Consider the following 20,449-nt stretch of genomic DNA (forward strand, 5'->3'; position numbering starts at 1 on the left):
GGTGAAATGGCCTAAGTGAGGTCAAAGGAAGAGATTGAGGAAAGGAAAGGTGGAGGGAGGGTTAATCAAAATCTAAGAGGATATAAATACGTTACATGGAAACCTACTTTTTGGAAAATGGAACACCCAGAAGCCATAGGTTGTACTAGAAATTTTTCAGTGCCAGGGATGTGATACCTTCCAGTGAGTGGTTGGCTAGGGAGGTCCCTGATGCCCTCAAAACATTACAGACCATTGTTGGGGTTCTTGGTTTCCCACCAGGAATAGATAGGTGGTAAGACCCTATTGCTGAAGACTCCACATGCTTGGGCTGCAAGGTCACTGAGAAATCCTGCTGGAGCTGAGCTAAAAACCTCCTCCATGAGACCAGCTGACAGAAAGCTGGAAAAGCTACACTGGATGTAATTCAGTGGGAGAGAGAGAAATCAGCAGTAGAGATACTAACAGTGGACGCTGAAGCTTTTAATTTGGCCAGCCAGGCCAAATGAGCCCACAGGTGCAATAGTGGCATGTCTGTTATGGAAGAAACTAACCACTCTCTAATTAGGCTGGAGGCCTGCTCCAGGGGAGGAAATACATCCCTGATACTGAAAATCTACAACAGGGGTAGGCATGAGCCCTAGGGGTGTAAAGTGTGCTGATATCTGGCTAAATGTATATACTATGCCCACCAAACTACCTGGTAAGCCCTCCTCTTTTTTTTTTTTTTTAAATTAATTTAATTTATTTGACAGAGAAAGAAGGAGAGAGAGAATGGGTGCGCCAGGGCCTCCAGCCACTGCAAATGAACTGCAGATGCGTGCACCTCTTGTGCATCTGGCTAACGTGGGTCCTGGAGAATAGAACCTGGGTCCTTTGGCTTTGCAGACAAATGCCTTAACAGCTAAGCCACCCCTCCAGCCCTCAGCATTTTTCTTACTGTTCATACCCATACATTAGTGCTACTTTCACTTTCAGTTAGAGAAGGTTCTTTTCAGATGGTGATGACCTTTGGATGACTCAAAAGGCACCATAGTGCTGAGAAGTGACAGATGAGCTGGAAGGATGGCTTAGCAGTTAAAGCATTTGTCTGCAAAGTCAAAGGACCCAGGTTCAATTCTCCATGACCCATGTAAGCCAGATGCACAAGGGGGCGCACGTGACTGGAGTTCCTTTGCAGTGGCTGGAGCCCTGGTGAGTCCGTTCTCTCTCTCTCCCTCTTTCTTTCTGTAAAATAAATAAATAATATTTTTTAAAGTCTTAAAAGAAGTGGCAGAGGAGTGCTCAGTACTGAAACATCTCTAATTTTTAAAGTAAAATCAGATGTCAAGGTGAAAAAAAATATTTTATTTAGCCATCTAGATTGTTACCAGAAAAATTTCTGGCCCAGGAATAGGATACCTTCCAGTGAGTTGTTGGCAACGAATTCCCTGATGCCCCCAAAATATGACAGGCCTTTGCCAAGGCTTTTGGTTTCCCACCAGGAATAGATAATAAGACTCTATTGCTGAAGGCTCCACGTGCTTAGGCTGCAAGGTCACTGAGAAATCAAGCTGGAGCTGAGCTGAAAACCTCCTCCATGTAAACCAGCTGACAGCTGGAAAAATCTACACTGCATGTAGCTCTATGGGAGAGATAAGTCATCAGTGCAGATAAACAGCAGTGGACACTGCACATCTTAAGTCTGGCTAGCCAACCAAATGAGCCAACAGGTGCAATAGTGGTATGTCTGTTATGGGGAAAACTAACAACTCTGATTGGACTGGAGGTCCACTCCACAGGAAAGCCTGGCACTGAAAACCTATGACAGCTAAGGTCATGAGCCCTAGTGGTATAATGCCTGCTGGTGTCTGACTACGTGTATATATCATGCTCACCAAACTGTTCAGGAAGCACTTGTCTTAATATCTCTCTCTCTCTCTCTCTCTCTCTCTCTCTCTCTCTCTCTCTCTATATATATATATATATATATATATATATATATATATATATTTGTTGTTTGTTTTTTGTTTTTTGTTTTTCAAGGGTTTCACTCTAGTCCAGGCGTACCTGGACTAGAATTAACTATGTAGTCTCAGGGTAGAACTCATGGTGATCCTCCTATCTCTGCCTCCCAAGCACAGGGTAAAGGCATGCACCACCATATGGCCATACTCATATATTAACACTACTCTGACTTTTGGATTAGAGAACCTTCTTATTTCAGATGGTGGTGACCTCTGGTATGACTGAAAAGGCACCGTAGTGCTGAGAAGTGACAGAGGAGTGCTCAGCACTGAAACATCTCTATTACACCCTCTTAGGCTCAGGGTCCATTGTGGAAGATATTGCAGAAAAAATGTAAGAGCCAAAGGAAGGGTAGGACTTCTTATAATGCAGTCTTCCAGACATGACACGCCACATCACTGAGCTGCAGGGGAGCTCTGATGAGAAACAAACCTAATGAACTGCATCCTGAGAAGCCCAGCCCTCACTCCCAGGAAGAGTACAGGCCTACTACCAAGTGGCACCAGCCCAAGAGCCAAGCCAGAGCAATGCCCAGGCAACTGGACCTGTGGTGAGAGCTTGTTAGTCACAGATGGGTCACTATTTTCCATGTTTAGGAAGGAGTGGGAATTGCTCCTTAAAGGGTCAGAGAGGAATGATTTAGGCTTTGCAGGGTATAGATGATAAAATTGTGAGTTGGGAAGATGCCTTGGGGGTTAAAAGCACTTGCTTGCAGCCAGGCGTGGAGGCTCATGTCCTTAATCCCATAACTTGGGAGGCAGAGGTAGGAGGATAGCCATGAGTTCAAGGCCACCCTGAGACTACAGAGTGAATTCCAGGTCAGCCTGGGTTAAATTGAGACCCTACCTTGAGAAAACAATACAAAAAAAAAAAAAAAAAAAAAAAAAAAAAAAGGTGCTTGCTTTCAAAGCCTTTGGGCTTGGGTTAAGTTTTCTTTCTTTCTTTTTTTTTTTCAAGGTAGGGTCTCTCTCTGCAAACGAACTTCAGATGCATGTGCTACCTTGTACATCTGGCTTATATGGGTCCTAGGGAATTGAGCCTCAAACCAGGGTCCTTAGGCTTCACAGGCAAGCACTTAATCACTGAGCAATCTCTCCATCCCCTATTCATTTTCCTATGAATTTCTTGGTCTCTGCTGTGATATCTACCTTCTCATGTTTTCCCTTGAGCTGCGCCATTTGCTGCTTAACATCTCTAAATACACATGGCAGATGCCATGTGGGTTCTTTCCATGTTTCCCTATAAAAGCCCCTAGGTTCTACTTTCCACGAGCCAGCAGCTTTTTAAAATGTTTTTTTGTTTTGTTTTGTTTTTGTTATTTTTATTTATTTATTTGAGAGCGACAGAGTGAGAAAGAGGCATATAGAGGGAGAGAGAATGGGCGTGCCAGTGCCTCCAGCCACTGCAAATGAACTCCAGATGCATGCGCCTCCTTGTGCATCTGGCCAACGTGGGTCCTAGGGAGTCGAGCCTGGAACCGGGGTCCTTAGGCTTCACAGCCATCTCTCCAGCCCACAAGCCAGCAGCTTTAATCTCACTTTAAAAGCCTCAATTTCTCTTAAGTACACATGCTCATATCTTTACCCTAATTTAAATTCTTCTCTCTCACACAGTACCCCCCTTTGTTTTTGTTTTGCAAGGTAGGGTCTTGCTCTAGCCCAGGCTGACCTGGACTTCACTATGTAGTCTCTGAGTGGCCTTGAGCTCACAGTGATCCTCCTCCCTCTGCCTCCCACGTGCTAGAATTAAAGGCATGTGCCACCACATCTGGCCCTAATTTTTTTTTTATTAATAACTTCCATGATTATAAAAAATGCCCCATGGTGATACCCTCCCTTCCCCGACTTACACCTTTGAAACTCCACTCTCCATCATACCCCCTCCCCATCTCAATTAGTCTCTCTTTTACTTTTGATGTCATGATCTTTTCCTCCTCTTATGATGGTCTTATGCAGGTAGTGTCAGGCACTGTGAGGCCATGGATATCCAGGCCATTTTGTGTCTGGAGGGAGCATGTTGTATGGAGTCCTGCCCTTCCTTTGGCTCTTACATTCTTTCCACCACTTCTTCCGCATTAGACCATGAGCCTTGGAAGGTGTGATACAGATATAGCAGTACTGAGCACTGTGGTCATTTCTTTCCAACACATGATACCTTCTGAGTTGTCCCAATGTCACTATGGCCCTAATTTTTTAAAAATATATTTTATTTATTTATTTGAGAAAGAGAGTGGCAGCCAGAGAGAGAATGGGCATGCCAAGCCTCTAACCACTGCAAACAAACTCCAAATGCAGACACCACTTTATCTATGTTTTTAAGTGGGTACTGGGAAATCGAACCTGGGTCCTTAGGCTTTGCAGGCAGTATCTTAACCACTGAGCCATCACTTCAGCCCATATTTTGGTGATAGTTTAAAGTGTTTTGGGGCTGGAGAGATGGCTCAGTGGCTAAAGGAGCTTGTTTCCAAAGGCTGCTGGCCTAGGTTTAATTCCCCAATATCCATATAAAACCAGGAGCACAAAATGGCCTATCCTCTGAAGCTTGTTTAGAGTAGCAGGAAGCCCTGAAGCACCCATGCTCTCTCATTCTTTCAAATAAATTAAGCCAGGCATGGTGACACACACCTTTAGTCCCAGCACTAGGGAGGCTGAGGTAGGAGGATCGGTGTGAGTTCAAGGCCACACTGAGACTACATAGTGAAGTCCAGGTCAGCCTGGGCTATAGCAAGACCCTACCTTGAAAAACAAAAGCAAAGACAAAAACAATCAGATAAATAAAACAAATATAGTTCCTAGCTAATAGTAAACACTACAAGACAGAGCAAACCAGCTATGGAAAACATGTAAACAAAGGAGTTAGACAAATCCCAGATTCATTATCACAGCTCTTTACTTCCAGGGCTTTAATACAGATGCCCTTGTCTCCTACCTTGGCTGCCATCTCCAGCGGCCAGGGCGTAACTAGAAATAGAGCTGTTATCCCTCCCCTGGCATCACCCCTCCCCTGGAGGGCCCATAATCTAGTATGTCATCCTCCTTTCCTCAGTAGTGATTAAGAGGCCCTCTCCAAAGAAGATTAAAGGGGCAATCTGTGTGGGGTACTGGGTACGGGTATTCTAGTTGAACTTCAACCACTCTACACTTTTAGAATCAATATCATGGCTCTTGTCCCAGGGAGTAGCAAGGGCGAGCCTTGGTCTCGAGATATTTCAAACTCTTCTTGGCATCAAGAAATTCCTAGGTTGACCAATCCTCTCTCAAAGGACAGAGAAGAGATTAGCAGGTGTGAAGGTCACCAGGATGTTCAGGTTAGTACTTCCCTACCCTGTGTCCTGGTGCTAGCCCATCCCCAAGATGGGCCCCATGTTTCTGCTGTCCTTATCAGGTATATCAAAAGCCCCACCTGCCCTCTATTGTGGTGGAAGCCTCTGAGGGGAATGAAGAGGACCAGGGGGATCTTCAGTGGCCACATGAGGAGCTGCTGCTGCTCACTGATGGTGAAGAAGAGGAAGCTGAAGCCTTCTTCCAGGACCAAAGTGAAGAGCCAGGTGAGGTTCAGCCAGGCTGCTGTGACCTGAAGGTCATAGATAGGGCAAAAATGGGAAAGTGCATCCAACAGTACCAGATACACTGTGGCTGTTCAGTAAGTGTGAAAGCAGGCTGGGGCTTGGCAGTAAAAGTACATAATAGCATGCACATGGCCTTGGGTTTTACTTTTAAAAAAACTTTATTTAGCCGGGCGTGGTGGCGCACGCCTTTAATCCCAGCACTCGGGAGGCAGAGGTAGGAGGATTGCTGTGAGTTCAAGGCCACCCTGAGACTCCATAGTGAATTCCAGGTCAGCCTGGGCTAGAGTGAGACCCTACCAAAAAAAAAACCAAAAACAAACAAACAAACAAACAAACTTTATTTATTTGCAAGCAGAGAGAGACAGAGAGAGAATGGGTATATCAGGGCCACTAGCCACTGCAAATGAACTCCAGATGTATATTCCACTTTGTGCATCTGGCTTGAAGTGGGCATTGGGGAACTGAACCTGAATTGTTAGACTTTGCATGCAAGTGCCTTACTTGCTGAGGCATCACTTCAGCCAGGGTTTTCCTCTTTTTTTTTTTTTTTTTTTTTGAGGTAAGGTTTCACTCTAGCTCAGGTTGACTTGGAATTCACTATGTAGTCTCAGGGTGGCCTTGAATTTACAGCTATCCTCCTACCTCTGCTGGGATTAAAGGCTTGTGCCTGGCTAAGGTTTACTTTTTAATGAATTTGCATTCTGTGTTGTTTTTTTTTTTTTTTTCCTTTGGTTTTGCGAGTTAGGGTCTCACTCTAGCTCAGCCGAACTAGAATTCACTATGTAGTCTCAGGGTGGCCTTGAACTCAAGGAGATCCTTCTACTTCTGCTCCTGAGTGCTGGGATTAAAGGTGTGTGCCATCATGTCCAACCCATTTTTTTTTTTTTTTTTTTTTTTTTGAGAGCGACAGACACAGAGAGAAAGACAGATAGAGGGAGAGAGAGAATGGGCGCGCCAGAGCTTCCAGCCTCTGCAAACGAACTCCAGACACTTGCGCCCCCTTGTGCATCTGGCTAACGTGGGACCTGGGGAACCAGCCTCGAACCGGGGTCCTTAGGCTTCACAGGCAAGCGCTTAACCGCTAAGCCATCTCTCCAGCCCCAACCCATTTTTTTATTATTAATTTGTTTGGGAGAGGACACTGAGTGGAACTCAGAGGACAACTTCAAGGTGCCTGTACTTCACCTTTGAAACAGGATCTCTTGCCTTTGCAAACAAACTGCTTGACTTCAAGTTGTCATGCTTTTATTTTAATATTTATTTTTATTTATTTGACAGAGAAAGAGGGAGAAACAGAGAGAGAATGGGCACACCAGGGCCTCTAGCTGCTGCAAATGAACTCCAGATGCATGCACCCCCTTGTGCATTTGGCTAATGTGAGTCCTAGGGAATCAAACCTGGGTCCTTTGGCTTTGTAGGCAAATGCCTTAACCACTAAGCCAGCCCTGCAGGCAAGTTGTCATGTTTTTGAGGATTTTCCTGCTCTGCCTTCTATCATCATGGGCACACTGGGATCATAGATACATGTACCACTTTGCATCTAGCTTTTATGTGTGATGGGGAATTGAACCCCAGGGAAGCAGGCTTTGCAAGCAAGTGACTCTAACTGCTGAACCATATCCCCAAGCCCATATATATATATATATATATATATATATATGTGTGTGTGTGTGTGTGTATACTTATTTTCTTTTGTTGAGAGTCTTACTCTGCACCCCAGTTTGATCTGAAACTATTGTAGCTCTGGTTTACTTTAACTCATGAAGTCCTGTATCAGTTTCACAAATAGCTGGGAATACAGACTGAGCCAACAAACTGTATCAAGCCTGGTTTAGCAGCCATTCTGGTATCAGAATGAGACTTTTTAAAATCTGTACTGTTTGTCTTTGGAATATTTAAGGACTGAAGACAGGGCTTTTCTGTTGCTAGGCCAAGCAATCCAGCACTGATTGATCTATACCCCTGACTTAATTTTTTTTTTTTTTTGAGATAGGCTCTCACTCTAGCTCAAAATGACCTGGAATTTACTATGTAGTCACAGGAATCCTCCTACCTCTGCTTCCTGAGTGTTGGGATTAAAGGTGTGCACTACCGTGTCTGGTTTAAGTGTATCTTTTTTTTGGGGGGGGGTTCGAAGTAGGGTCTCACCCTAGCCCAGGCTGGTCTGGAATTCACTATGTAGTCTCAGGGTAGCCTTGAACTCACAGCGATCCTCCTACCTCTGCCTCCCGAGTGCTGGGATTAAAGACATGTGCCACCACACCCGGATTGGCTTGTTTTTTGAGGTAGGATTTTACTCTAGTCCAGGCTGTCCTGGAATTCACTATGGAGTCTCAGGGTGGACTCGAACTCATGGCAATCCTCCTTACCTCTGCCTCCCACATGGTGGGATTAAAGATGTGAGCCACAATACCCAGCCCCTTCAACATTTATGCTAATTTTTAAAATATTTTTTGTTGGGCTGGAGAGATGACCTAGTGGTTAAGGTGCTTGGCCACCAAGTCAAAGGACTCAGGTTCAATTCCCTTAGACCCACATAAGAAAGATACACAAGGTGGTAAATGTGTCTGGAGTTTGTTTGCAGAAGCTGGAGGCTGTGGTGTGCCAATTCTCTCTATATGCCTCTTTCTCTCTCTCTCAAATAAGAAAAAAATATTTAAAAGTATTTATTTGCACCGGGAGTGGGGGCACATGCCTTTAGTCCCAGCACTTGGTAAGCAGAGGTAGGAGGATCTCCATGAGTTCGAGGCCACCCTGAGACTCCATAGTGAATTCCAGGTCAGCCTAAACTACAGTGAGACCCTACCTCGAAAAAAAAAAAAAAAAAGTATGCATTTGCAAGCAGAGTGACAAGAATGGGCATACCAGGCCCTCCAGCCACTGTAAAGAAACTCCAGGTGAATGTGCCACCTTGTTCATCTGGGTTTCTATGGGTAATCAAACTCGAGTCATCAGCTGGGTGCTATTGTACACGCCTTTAATCCCAGCACTTGCGAGGCAGAGGTAACAGGATTGCTGAGAGTTTGAGGCCACCCTGAGACTACATAGTTACTACCTGCTAAGCCATCTCTGCAGCCCCTCACAATCTTTTTTGATTATATAGTGCAGATTGGCTTTGAAATACCTGTGATCCTTTGCCTCTAGTACTGGATTACTTTACTCCTCTTACCTCAGCCTCCCAAATGCTGGGATTAAAGGTGTCCCACCACACCTGGCCATTTATAATCTTTTAGACTATACCAAGAATGTTTTGGAGGTTGGAGAAAGGGCTCAGCAGTTCAGGCCCTTGTTTGTGGTGCCTATCAACAGGGGCTTGATTCCATATAAAGCCAGATGCACAGTGGCACACACATCTGTAATTTGTGTGCAGAACTTGAGGCCCTAGTGTGCCTATTCTCTCTGCTTGCAAATAAATTATTTAGAAAGCCTCTAATCTAAGACAGGCATGATGGCGCACGCCTTTAATCCTAGCACTCAGGAGGCAGAGGTAGGAGGATCTCCACGAGTTCAAGGCCACCCTGGACCAGTGTGAGACTCTACACCTCGAAAAATCAAAAGTTTTGCTTATCTTCTTCCTTTCAACAGGCTGGGTTTGGAGTCCACAGGAACCCAAATATACATTAAGAACATTTATTCCTGGTCTCAGCTGGGAGCAGGAACAGGAAGATGCCTCCTGGATTCCTGAGGATCTAGAGTGTGATGAAACCCCGAATCTTTGTCCTCTCTGGGATCCAACCACAGGTTCCTGTGTCTGTAGAAACCGAAATGTGGAATATGCCCATCTCCCTAGTACCTTCTGTGGTAAGTATGGTTCTCTACCCCTCCTCAATTTCAAGATTAATTTTCCCCTTTACAAATGAGAAAATACAAGCACCGAATTCCTGAGCTTTCAGGGAATGATCCATTTGCATCTTCAGCATCCACCTTGTACTAGCTACTGCTTGTCTACAGGGAACAGATTATTGCAAAAATGCTCTCACCATCTCCTGGCCCAACATTAACACTAGGCTTAGGATATAATGCCTTGATTTTTTTTTTTTTTTGGTTTTTGAGGTAGGGTTTCACCAGTTCAGGCTGACCTGGACTTCACTATGTAGTCAAGGTGGCCTCGAACTCACAGCAATCCTACCTCTGCCTTCAGATGCTGTGATTAAAGGTGTGCACCACCACACCTGGCTAAAATGTCTTTAATGAGAACCAGGCATGGCAGAGGTATGAGGATCATTGAGTTAAGGCTGGCTTGGAACTAGAGTGAGACTCTACAAACAACAAAAGAAAGAAAAAAAGAAAGAAATGTGTTTAGTGTTTAATGAGAGCCCTTAACCAAGTAAGCAAAGTAGGTAATGCCCTTGAAAGGACCTAACTCCTGAACAGTGACAGTCCAGCCATGGACTCTTTGCTCCAGACAGGGCAGTCGCACATCAGGGTCCTCATCTGAGAACTGAATCAGGGTTCCCTGGGGGCTTAGGACCCTCAGGCATTCTGATAGCACCTGGTAAGCTCCAGCCAGACTACCACGGGCAACAGCATCCCAAGTACCCTTGTCCAGCAGTAGCTGGAATGTACCAGATGAAGCCACACACCTCAAATTCTTTGCATCAGCCTGCATAAAGTTAAGACGGGAGGCTGGATGCCCAGGGAATAAGTGTGTTTGCCCTTGGCCACCTCGTAGGAGGCTGTTCATGTGAGCCACAGCAACAGGAGAGAAATCCACGCCTAACACATCTACAGGGTAGGGGGACCTGGTATAGAGGCCTGTGCACAGGCTTGATGTCCCACAGCCCACATCCAGTATCCGCAGTGGACAGGCAGCCTGTGACACCTGCAGCAGTGGAAGTAGGAGCTCTTGGACTTCCTCGTATCCAAAGAACCAATCGAAGGTGGGGCCAGTTCCCAAATGCTGCCGGGTGTGAAGCCGATCCCAGAGGCAGCGGTCTGCCAGGCAACTACTGGCCAGGGAGCCTGTGGATAAGGGATAATGCGTTTCTATTTGCGTGTCAGGGCACTCGTCTTGCTGACACACATGTGCAACAAGCATCCGGTTTTCATGGGGGTGCCGAGAAATTGAGACCGGCAGGCCACCTTTAACCATTGACCCATGTCACCAGCCCACAAGCTTCAATTTGTTTTGGGGAGTTTCCTGTAGCTTAAGGCGGGCGAAATTCATGATACTTCGGACTCTACGTCACGAATAAAGTCTGGGACTTGGCACGAGACTTAGCTGAACAGGTAAGTCGTTTGCCTGAAAAACCAAAGGACGAAGATTCGATTTCCAAGTATCTATGTAAGCCAAATGTACATGGTGACGCATGGATCTGGGGTTCGTTTGCTAGAGGTCCTGGTGCGCCCATTCGCTCAAGTAAAAATGCTGGGGAATAGATGATGCCCGGCTCTTCACTACAGCGTTTAAAAAGGCCACACCTTCAGCGAGTAGGCTCCCGGATCATTAGGAACCCACCTTCCCTTGCCGTGAAGCCTCGGCGCACTCCGGCCATCAGGGCCGGCGTTTGGAGCCCTCTGCGAAACACAGACATCCGAGGGCCCCAGAAGGGTGGCCAGACCATCCTGGACCAGCACTCCAAAAGGGGCCTGAGATCAGAGGAAAATCGCCAACTTCGAGCCCCAGGAAAAAAAAAACCGCTTCGAGTCGGGCAAACTCCGCAGCCTCGGAAAAAAGAACGCGGACAGACCTTAAGGTGCAAACATCCTTTATTCGTTGCAACAGTAAATCGAGAAAGGTGGGAACACGTCAGCAATTGTTCCTGGGTCGGCGCCCCCAGACCTAAAAACCAAAATGGAAAGCGTTGAGCATCCCGCGGCCAGGGCCTACCCACATGGCAGCTCGTAGCAAAGTGTCCCGGCGTCTGAGGATAGAACCGGCGAACCAGAATCCGCCGACACCGAAGACATGCCACCGGGAGGGCCGGGGCCCTTTCGCTCTGCCTCCGCACATAACGGGGAGCGGGACCGCACGCCCGGACCCCGCCAAGAAAAGGAGGTTGCACCGCGCAGCCCCGGGGCCCACTCCCACCAGCCTCCCTCACCAACGCCCCACTCACGCCGCAGCCGCGCCGGGAAAGGACGCGACGCCCGCCGAGCTCCGATATAAACGCCGGTTTCCTGGTCCCGGCCTGCGATTGGCCCGCGGCGCCAGGGGGCGGGCCCATCGGGAGGGCGGGGCCGGAAGTGCGCTCGCGGGTGAGCCGCCGGGTGCCGGTATGGGTGCTCCGGGAGGAAAGATCAACCGGCCGCGAACGGTGACTGTGTGGGACTCGCGAGCGTGACTCCCGCAGCTGCCCGGAGCCGCTCGCTCTCCCGATGGGGTGAGTGGGGATCCCGGGTGGCCGTGCAGGGCACGCTGACCCCCATGTGTCCTTCCGCAGGAGCTGAAGAAGAAGCTGTTCAAGCGCAGGCGGGTGCTGAGCCGGGAGCAGAGGCTGAGGCGCCGGGTGGTGGGCGCGGTGGTAGACGAAGGGCTGACGACGCGGCACCACCTCAAGAAGCGCGCGTGAGTAACGGCGCGAGCCGCCCCGCCGAGCTCGGCCCTCCGCGCAGCCACAACCACGCGGGTGTCTGCTACACGCCTGTGCGTTTGTCACCTGGCTGGATTTCTAAACTGCTGCCCCTCTCCCAGAACGCGTCACTCACAGCATTTCTTGAGGTTTGGATCCTGTTCAGGATCTCTCACCCTGCAAGTTACTATGTTCACTTACATTTTTGTAATAAAATTATTACCATAATTAAATAGCTTTACTTATTTGAGAGAGAGAGAGAGTGAAAAAGCCAGAGAATGAGCCCACCCGGGCTTCTAGCTACTGCAAACGAAGACACATGCACCACCTTTTGCATCTGGATTTACGTGGGTACTGGGGAATCAAAAGTCGTGTCCTTAGGCTTTCAGGCAAGTGCCTTCACCACTCCCGGCCCCAAAATTATTTTTATGATCCAAAAACTGGATACAAATTGTTAAATTTCTCCAAAGATGCACAGCTTTTGCATATAAGTTTCAAGGCCTTTCTACATCCTTTATTTACTTAGGGAGAGAATGGGTGTGCTAGGGCCGCTAGCTTCTGTAGACTGGCTCTACAGGCAAGTGCCTTAAGTGCTAAGCCATCTCTTATAAGCCCCTTTATTTAATGTTTGATCCTAAACTGTGTATTGAAATTACACAAATATGTTAAGTCTAGGGGTTTGACAGACTTCACTCACAATATTACAGTCCACACATTGAAATAGTTATATGATTTGAACCTTGTCTGAGCTATACAGTAAGGTCCTGGCTCAAACAAAACAGTGGGCTGGAGAGATGGCTTAACAGTTCAGGAACTTGCTTGCAAAGCCTGAAGACCCAGGTTCAATACCCCAGGACCCATGTAAGCCAGATGCACAAGGTAGTGCATGCATCTGGAGTTCATTTGCAGTGGCTAGAGGCCCTGGTGTGCCCATATTCGCTCTCTCAAATAAATACATAAAATAAAAACCAAAGCAAGCCCATGTGGTGGCCCAAGTGTTTAATTTCAGTACTCAGGAGGCAGAGGTAGAAGGATTACCTTAAGTTCAAGGCCAGCCTGGGACTACAGAGATCCAGGTTAGCCTGGGCTAGAATGAGACCCTACCTTGATAACACCAAAACTAATAATAATAAATAGAACAAGACAAAAGATAACCTCCCTTCCCATAGCCAGAATAACTTTTGTGGCCTACGTTCATTCAGGCTAATCTGAATGTTTTTGCTCTTCAGGTCCAGTGCACGTGCCAACATTACTCTTTCGGGGAAGAAGCGCAGAAAGCTCTTGCAGCAGATTCGCCTTGCCCAGAAAGAAAAGGCAGCTATGCAAGGTACTTCTGGGGCACAGAGATGTGTGAAGGGGAGTCTGGGTTTATTTGGGTTCTTTTTCTTAATTGTTTTTAAGGATTTTATTTTTTTTTAATTTATTAGAGACAGAAAGAGGGAGAGGGAATGGGCATGCTAGGGCTTCTAGACATTGCAAACGAACTCCAGATGCATGTGCCACCATGTGCATCTGATTTACGGAGGACCTGGAAAATAGAACCTGGGTCCTTAGGCTTCACAGGCATGTGCCATAACTGCTAATCCATCTCTCCAGGCCCTTTTCTTAAATTTTTATGTTTATGAAAAGAAAGTAAGTAAGTATGGGCATGCCAGAACAAACTCCATATGCATGCACCATTTTGTACATCTTTGTGTACTGGAGAATCTGGGTCATCAGGCTTTTTTGTAAGCAAGTGCCTTTAACCACTGAGTCATTTCTCCGGCTCCTATTTTTCTCTTTCCTCTTTAAAGTTCGTTTATTTATTTGAGAGAGAATGGGCACACCAGGGCTTCTAGCAACTACAAACCAACTCCAGACACATGTGCCACCTTGTGCGTCTGGCTTATGTGGGAACTGGGGAATTGAACCTGGGTCCTTAGGCTTCACAGGCAAGCACCTTAACTATCAAGCCATTTCTGTAACCCCATTTGTGTTCTTTAATGTTTCCTCTTTCCCTTTGTTTAGTGGAAACCCCCTCAAAGCAAGCCAGGACTAGTGAGCCACGGCCTAAACGACAAAAGAAGAAAAAAGACACCCAGGATGTAGATATGGAGGATGTAGTTATGGAGGACCTTGATGTGAGCTGATGTTCCTACCTTTTCTGTTGGAAGACTCTGGAGCTGGAGCCAGAAGGATTCGATGGTTGTTTTCATAGGACTTTGGGGCAAGCATTACCCTTTTTGCTCTCCCAGATTCCTCTTCTATAATAGCCTACTGACCTCCATGAAGGGATGTTTTTTGCTATGAGACTGGAGAGGGCCCACTCTAGCAGCTAGCTCCATTTGTAATAAAACCCTAGAGTTTTAACTGGTGTGTGTGTTTAAGTGAAAGAATGGGGATGGGTATTAAAAAGGTCTTTGAGCATAGAGATGGTTCAGAAGGGGGACGCAGAGTGTGCTTGAACAAAGGCAGCAAGAAGCTAGCCTCTGTAATGGCCCTATCTCCCTAATGAGTGGCTCTTCAATTTCCCATTTGTGAGAGAAAATGGGAATTATATCACTGTAGGGATGGTGGGGGATGGGAGAGGTGAAGAACCTGGGAAAATCATTTAAACTTGTCTTATTTCTGATTTTTAAGTGTTTATTGTATTTATGAAAGAGAAAGTACATGTGCCAGGGCCTGTAGCCACTGCAAACTCCAGAAGCTTGTGCCACCATGTGCATTTGGCTTACGGCAATTCTGGGGAGTCAAACCTGGGTCCTTAGGCTTCACAATAAGTGCCTTAGCTGCTAATCCATCTCTCCAGCCCCAAATTTGTCCCCCTACCCCCTTATGAGGTAGTCCCAGCTCAAGCTCACCTGAAATTCACTAGTCACAGGGTGGCCATGAACTCACCGCTGTCCTACCTCTGCCTCCCAAATGTTGGGATTAAAGGCATGCACCACCACACCATTAATTTCTATTTATTTATTTACAGAGAGAGAGAATGGGTGCCCCAAGGCCTCTAGCCACTGCACACAAATTCCAGACACATGCACCACCATGTGCATCTGGTTTATGTGGGTTCTGGGGAGTCAAATCTGGGTCCTTATGCTTTGCCAGCAAGCACCTTAACTGCTAAGCCATCTCTCTAGCCCCTTCCATTTCACTTTTATTATAAGTATTTGGTATTTACAAAATGTAAGTTTTTTGCATATATTATGTTAGCCTTACAATCCTACTCTCAGATACTGTTACTGTATGTTTTCTGCCTCTTGCTGGGTAGACACAAATGCATATTCTCCCCAGACAACAGACCAAATCCAGCTTGATGGACTATTGAGTTAGAGTTACTTACAGGAGCTGGGTAACTCAGCATTATCATTAAAAAAAAACCAAAAAAAAAAAAAAAACACATCCTAATTACATATAGCTTGGGTGGGGGCCTGGAAGCAGAAGGGAATATTGGCTAGAATCTCATATGAAGGGCTAATGACTCTCCCAACCCCCACCTTTTATAGGACAATATTAACAGGACTAATTTCAGCTGCTCTGTTTCAAGATGACAGTGGTCATCTCTGGTCTAGAGTATAGAAATCAACTATACTGTAATCTATTTATTTTTGTGTTTTCAAGGTATAGTCTCACTCTAGCCCATGCTGACCTGAGATTCACTATGTAGTCTCAGGATGGCCTCAAACTCACAGCAATCCTACCGCTGCCTCCCAAGTGCTGGGATTAAAAGTGTATGCTACCACACCTGCCAATGCACCTATTTGACAGATGTTGAAAGCAAGGTTTAGAAAACCTTTGTCTGGGGCTGAAGAGATGGAGTTAAAGGCATTTATTGCAAAAGTTGCCAGCCTAGGCTCAGTTCCCCAGTACCCATGTTAAGTCAGATGCAAAATGGTGCATTTGTCTGGAGTGGAATTCATTTGTATCAGTGGAGACCTGGGTGGAACCATACACACATGCAAACACAAACATACATACACATTTAAATAAACAGTATTCTTTCTCTACCTGCCACCACCCATTTAAAAAAATCCTTTCTAGGTTACTGACCTCTGCTGTAAGGAAGGAAAGAAAAGGGAGGACTTAAGGGAATGGTACTGTATAGATGTAAGTAGATGAACGGATTACTGGGGATGGAAAGGCCTAAATGAGGTCAGGGGAAGAGACTGAGTAAAGGAAGGGTGGGGGAGAGTTAATCAAAATTTAAGAGGTGGGGGGCTGGAGGGATGGCTTAGTGGTTAAAGGGCTTGCCTGCAAAGCCAAAGGAACCATGTCGATTCCCTAGGACCCAAGTGAGCCAGATGCACAAGGGGGAGCATTCATCTGGAGTTCATTTGCAGTGGCTGGAGGCCTTGGTGCGCCCATTCTTTTCTTCTTTCTCTGTCAAATAAATAAATATAAATGAAAAATATTAATTAAGAGGATATAAATCATATGGAAACCTAGTTTTTTTTAAAACTAATCATTTAAACATCTCAGTAGCATCTTAAAAAGAATTTGGTGGCAGTAGAAGCACTACCAAGGACAAATATTCTGAAAAGCACTTACAGAAATACTTTGCATAAACTCCTATCTTGCATCTTTAGAAATAAGTATTCAAGGGGGGAAGGGAAGGGGGAAAATAAGTATTCAAAAATATCTTCACTGCCAGGTGTGGTGGTGCACGCCTTTAATCCCAGCACTAGGGAGGCAGAGGTAGGAGGATCGCCGTGGGTTCAAGGCTACGCTGATACTCCATAGTGCATTCCAGGTCAGCCTGGACCAGAGTGAGACCATACCTTGAAAAAACAAAAACAAAAAAAAATCTCTTCACTCGATTCCCCCCCCCCAAAAAAAAATTAGTTTTACCTGACCTGGCCACACAGAGGCTCCAGTCCCAGAGGACTCTGCTCCTACTTGGGCTATAGCACTCAAGGGATGTGTTCAATATGCCCAGTACTCCAGACCCTAAGCCTGGGTAGGCTTTACATTGTTTACATTTGTGGTACACAAAGATTGTCTTTAACCAATGAGACTTAACAATTCTTGAGGTGGAACATTTTGTTTTGTTTTGTTTGTGGTTTTCGAGGTAGAGTCTTGCTCTAGCTCAGGCTGACCTGGAATTCACTATGTAGTCTCAGGCTGGCATTGAACTCATGACAATCCTCCTACCTCTGCCTCCCAAGTGCTGGAATTAAAGGTGTGTGCCCCCACACCCGGCTGAGGTGGAACATTTAATTATAACCAAGCACACAAGAGTCAGGTGAGAAGGGCCAACAATTGAGGTGAACCTGAGAGCAGGGAAAAATGCTACTATGGGAAAGAAGAATCCTAGAGGGTGGCATCTTAGTGTTCCCCTTCAGCAAAATCCAGCACAGCTTGAGGGCACCAAAGGGTGACATCTCTTGGCTCCTATCAGTATTATGAATCCCTCTACCACCCAGGACCTGGTAAGAGGGAAGGAAAACCTATGAGGATGGGTCAGACTTTGAAGTTGGGGTGACAGCTGTCCTTAAAAAAAAGGAATACAGGTTAGCAGATGGCAGACTTCCTTCTGCATGCAGGAGAAGCCAACACAGAGCTCAACCTCCAAGCATCAAGAGCCCAGAAACCTGCCAGACCATCTGCATCTGTCCTGATATCAGGAAAGAGCTTCTTATTCTGAAGCAATCTCCAAATCAAAAAAAGCACAGAGCCGGGCATCGTGGTACACACTTTAATACCAGCACTTAGGAGGCAGAGATAGGAGGATCACAGTGAGTTTGAGGCCACCCTGAGACTACAGAGTGAATTTCATGTCAGCCTGGACTAGAGTGAGATTCTACCTTGAAAAACAAACAAACAAACAAACAAAAAAACCACCACAACAAAAAAAGTACAGAGCCTGATATGGCAATGCATGTCTTTAATCCCAGCACTTGGGAGGCAGAGGTAGGAGGATCACAGTGAGTTTGAGGCCACCCTGAGACTACAGAGTGAATTCCATGTCAGCCTGGACTAGAGTGAGATTCTACCTTGAAAAACAAACAAACAAACAAACAAAAAAACCACCACAACAAAAAAAGTACAGAGCCTGATATGGCAATGCATGTCTTTAATCCCAGCACTTGGGAGGCAGAGGTAGGAGGATCACAGTGAGTTTGAGGCCACCCTGAGACTACAGAGTGAATTCCATGTCAGCCTGGACTAGAGTGAGATCCTACCTTGAAAAACCAAAAAAAAAAAAAAAAAAAAAAAAAAAAGAAAAAGAAAAACACAACAACAACAAAAAGTACAGAGCCTGGTATGGCAATGCATGTCTTTAATCCCAGCACCCCAGCACTTGGGAGGCAGAGGTAGGAGGATCACAGTGAGTTTGAGGCCACCCTGAGATTACAGAGTGAATTTCAGGTCAGTCTGTACTAGAGTGAGATCCTACCTTGAAAAACCAAAACAAACAAACAAAAAACCAAACAACAACAGCAACAACAAAAAAAGTACAGAGCCTGGTATGGCTATGAATGCCTTTAATCCCAGCACTTGGGAGGCAGAGGTAGGAGGATCTCTGAGAGTTCTAGGCCACCCTGAGACTACATAGTGGATTCCAGGACAGCCTGAGCTAGAGAGAGACCCTACCTTGAAAAAAAGAAAAAGAAAAGTAAGTACATTAAATGGCCCCCATGCCCCACCCAGCAGGGGCACTATGAATACAGTACCCTTGCTCCAGAGGACTCAACACAGGTCCCCAGCCGTTACCCCACATTTATTGAAGGGTGATGTGTTCCTGTGCTCCATGTATCTTTTTTCCTGAAGTTCTAGTATCATATAGTTCTGGTATATACAGATATATGCACAAATCGGGCTGGAGAGATGGCTTGGTTAAGCGCTTGCCTGTGAAGCCTAAGGACCCCAGTTCAAGGCTTGATTCCCCAGGACCCATGTTAGTCAGATGCACAAAGGGGTGCACGTGTCTGGAGTTCGCGTTTGCAGTGGCTGGAGGCCCTGGCGCGCCCACTCTCCTCTCTGTCTCTGCCTCTTTCTGTCACTCTCAAACAAATAAATTGAAATAAACAAAAAAAATTAAAAAAAAACCAGATATGTACAAAACTGGGAGGCTGTCCATGGACTCTGAACCACCACAGGCAGGTATACACTCAAGGTGGCCCCTTAGACAAGATCCCGAGCTCCACTATCTGGAAGGCTCTATCAGGTCTTTCCATCATGTAGAAGATCTGGAATGATTATCCAGCACCTTTTTTTTTAAGAGATAGTGAGCAAGGGGCAGAGAGACAGAGACAGACAGAACTGGCACACCCAGGCCTCAACCACTGCAAACTCCAGACGCTTGCACCACGTAGTGGGAACATGAGATCTTGTGCTTGCCTCACCTTTGTGCGTCTACCTTATGTGGGATCTGGAGAGTCGAACATAGGTACTTAGGCTTCACAGGCAAGCTCCTTAACTGCTAAGCCATCTCTCCAGCCTTGACTCTGCTTCTTTTTATTTTTTATTTTTCGAGGTAGGGTCTCACTCTACCCCAGGCTGACCTGGAATTCACTCTAGTCTGAAGGTGGCCTTGAACTCATGGCAATCCTCCTACCTCTGCCCCCAGAGTGCTGGGATTAAAGGCGTGTGCCACCATGCCCGGTGTCAATGTGTATGTGATTTCTTGTACCTCTGCCTCCAGAATGCTGGAATTAAAGGTGAACACTACCACACTGACTTAATTTTTTAATTTTTTTAAAGTTTTGAGGTAGGGTCTCACTCTAGCTCAGGATGACCTGGAATTCACCAAGTCATCTCACGGTGGCCTTAAACTCACAGCAATCCTCCTACCTCCTGATTGCTGGGATCAAAGGCGTGCCCCGCCACACCTGGCCTTGATTTTTTCATTTTTGAAAAATTAAATTAGGAGCTGGGCATGGTGGCGTACGCCTTTAATCCCGGCACTCAGGAGGCAGAGGTAGGAGGATCGCCATGAATTCAAGGCCACCCTGAGAGTACAGAGTGAATTCCAGGTCAGCCTGGGCGAGAGTGAGACCCTGCCTTGAAAAACCAAAAAAAAAAAAAAAAAAAAAAAGGGCTAGAGAGATGGCTTTGTGGTTAAGTGCTTGCCTGTGAAGCTTAAGGACCTCGGTTTGAAGCTCCATTCCCCAGGACCCCATTAGCCAGATGCACAAGGGGGGCACATGCATCTGGAGTTCGTTTGCAGTGGCTGGAGGCCTTGGCAAGCCTATTCTCTACCTATCTGCCTCTTTCTCTCTCTGCCACTCTCAAATAAATAAAAAATTAAATTAAATTAAATAGGGCTGGAGAGATGGCTTAGCGTTTAAAGCACTTGACTGTAAAGCCAAAGGATCTCAGTTTGATTCCCCAGTAACCACATAAACCAGATGCACAAGGTGGCACATGCATATGGAGTTCATTTGCTGTGGCTGGAAGCCTTGGT

General features: G+C 46.2%; 2 protein-coding genes and 1 non-coding gene across 4 annotated transcripts; 1 reads left to right on the plus strand and 2 right to left on the minus strand.

Moving 5' to 3' along the window:
• Positions 1-9,847: 9,847 nt before the first annotated feature.
• Positions 9,848-12,024, minus strand: Cskmt (citrate synthase lysine methyltransferase). 2 transcript variants are annotated; one of them, XM_045141874.1, is made up of 3 exons: positions 11,614-12,024; positions 11,013-11,336; positions 9,848-10,516 (listed from the first exon to the last, which is right to left on the minus strand). In XM_045141874.1, exons 2-3 carry the CDS (start codon positions 11,116-11,118, stop codon positions 9,861-9,863), a joined length of 762 nt encoding a protein of 253 aa, XP_044997809.1. In that variant the 5' UTR covers positions 11,119-11,336; positions 11,614-12,024; the 3' UTR covers positions 9,848-9,860. The 2 variants fall into 2 exon arrangements, with proteins under 2 accessions (XP_044997809.1, XP_012803764.2); XM_012948310.2 differs by lacking the exon at positions 11,614-12,024 and having other exon boundaries at positions 11,013-11,607.
• Positions 11,405-11,553, minus strand: LOC123457797. Its single transcript, XR_006635163.1, has one exon. It is a non-coding gene; the product is annotated as a small nucleolar RNA SNORA57 (small nucleolar RNA).
• On the plus strand, positions 11,721-14,415 carry C1H11orf98 (chromosome 1 C11orf98 homolog). The gene is made up of 4 exons (XM_045141875.1): positions 11,721-11,811; positions 11,938-12,062; positions 13,296-13,393; positions 14,074-14,415. Exons 1-4 carry the CDS (start codon positions 11,773-11,775, stop codon positions 14,193-14,195), a joined length of 384 nt encoding a protein of 127 aa, XP_044997810.1. The 5' UTR covers positions 11,721-11,772; the 3' UTR covers positions 14,196-14,415.
• Positions 14,416-20,449: the final 6,034 nt, after the last annotated feature.

This window comes from Jaculus jaculus, chromosome 1, assembly GCF_020740685.1.
Source record: "Jaculus jaculus isolate mJacJac1 chromosome 1, mJacJac1.mat.Y.cur, whole genome shotgun sequence".
In the NCBI taxonomy this organism is placed as follows: Eukaryota; Metazoa; Chordata; class Mammalia; order Rodentia; family Dipodidae; genus Jaculus; species Jaculus jaculus.

Excerpts from the sequence above, each read along its gene's own strand:
- Cskmt (XM_045141874.1), bottom strand. The coding sequence starts at position 11,118 with ATGGTCTGGCCACCCTTCTGGGGCCCTCGGATGTCTGTGTTTCGCAGA. Across the intron at positions 10,517-11,012 it reads AGGCTTCACGGCAAGGGAAG|GCTCCCTGGCCAGTAGTTGC; the intron begins GTGGGTTCCTAA and ends CCTTATCCACAG.
- C1H11orf98 (XM_045141875.1), top strand. The coding sequence starts at position 11,773 with ATGGGTGCTCCGGGAGGAAAGATCAACCGGCCGCGAACG. Across the intron at positions 11,812-11,937 it reads AGATCAACCGGCCGCGAACG|GAGCTGAAGAAGAAGCTGTT; the intron begins GTGACTGTGTGG and ends GTCCTTCCGCAG. Across the intron at positions 13,394-14,073 it reads AGAAAAGGCAGCTATGCAAG|TGGAAACCCCCTCAAAGCAA; the intron begins GTACTTCTGGGG and ends CCCTTTGTTTAG.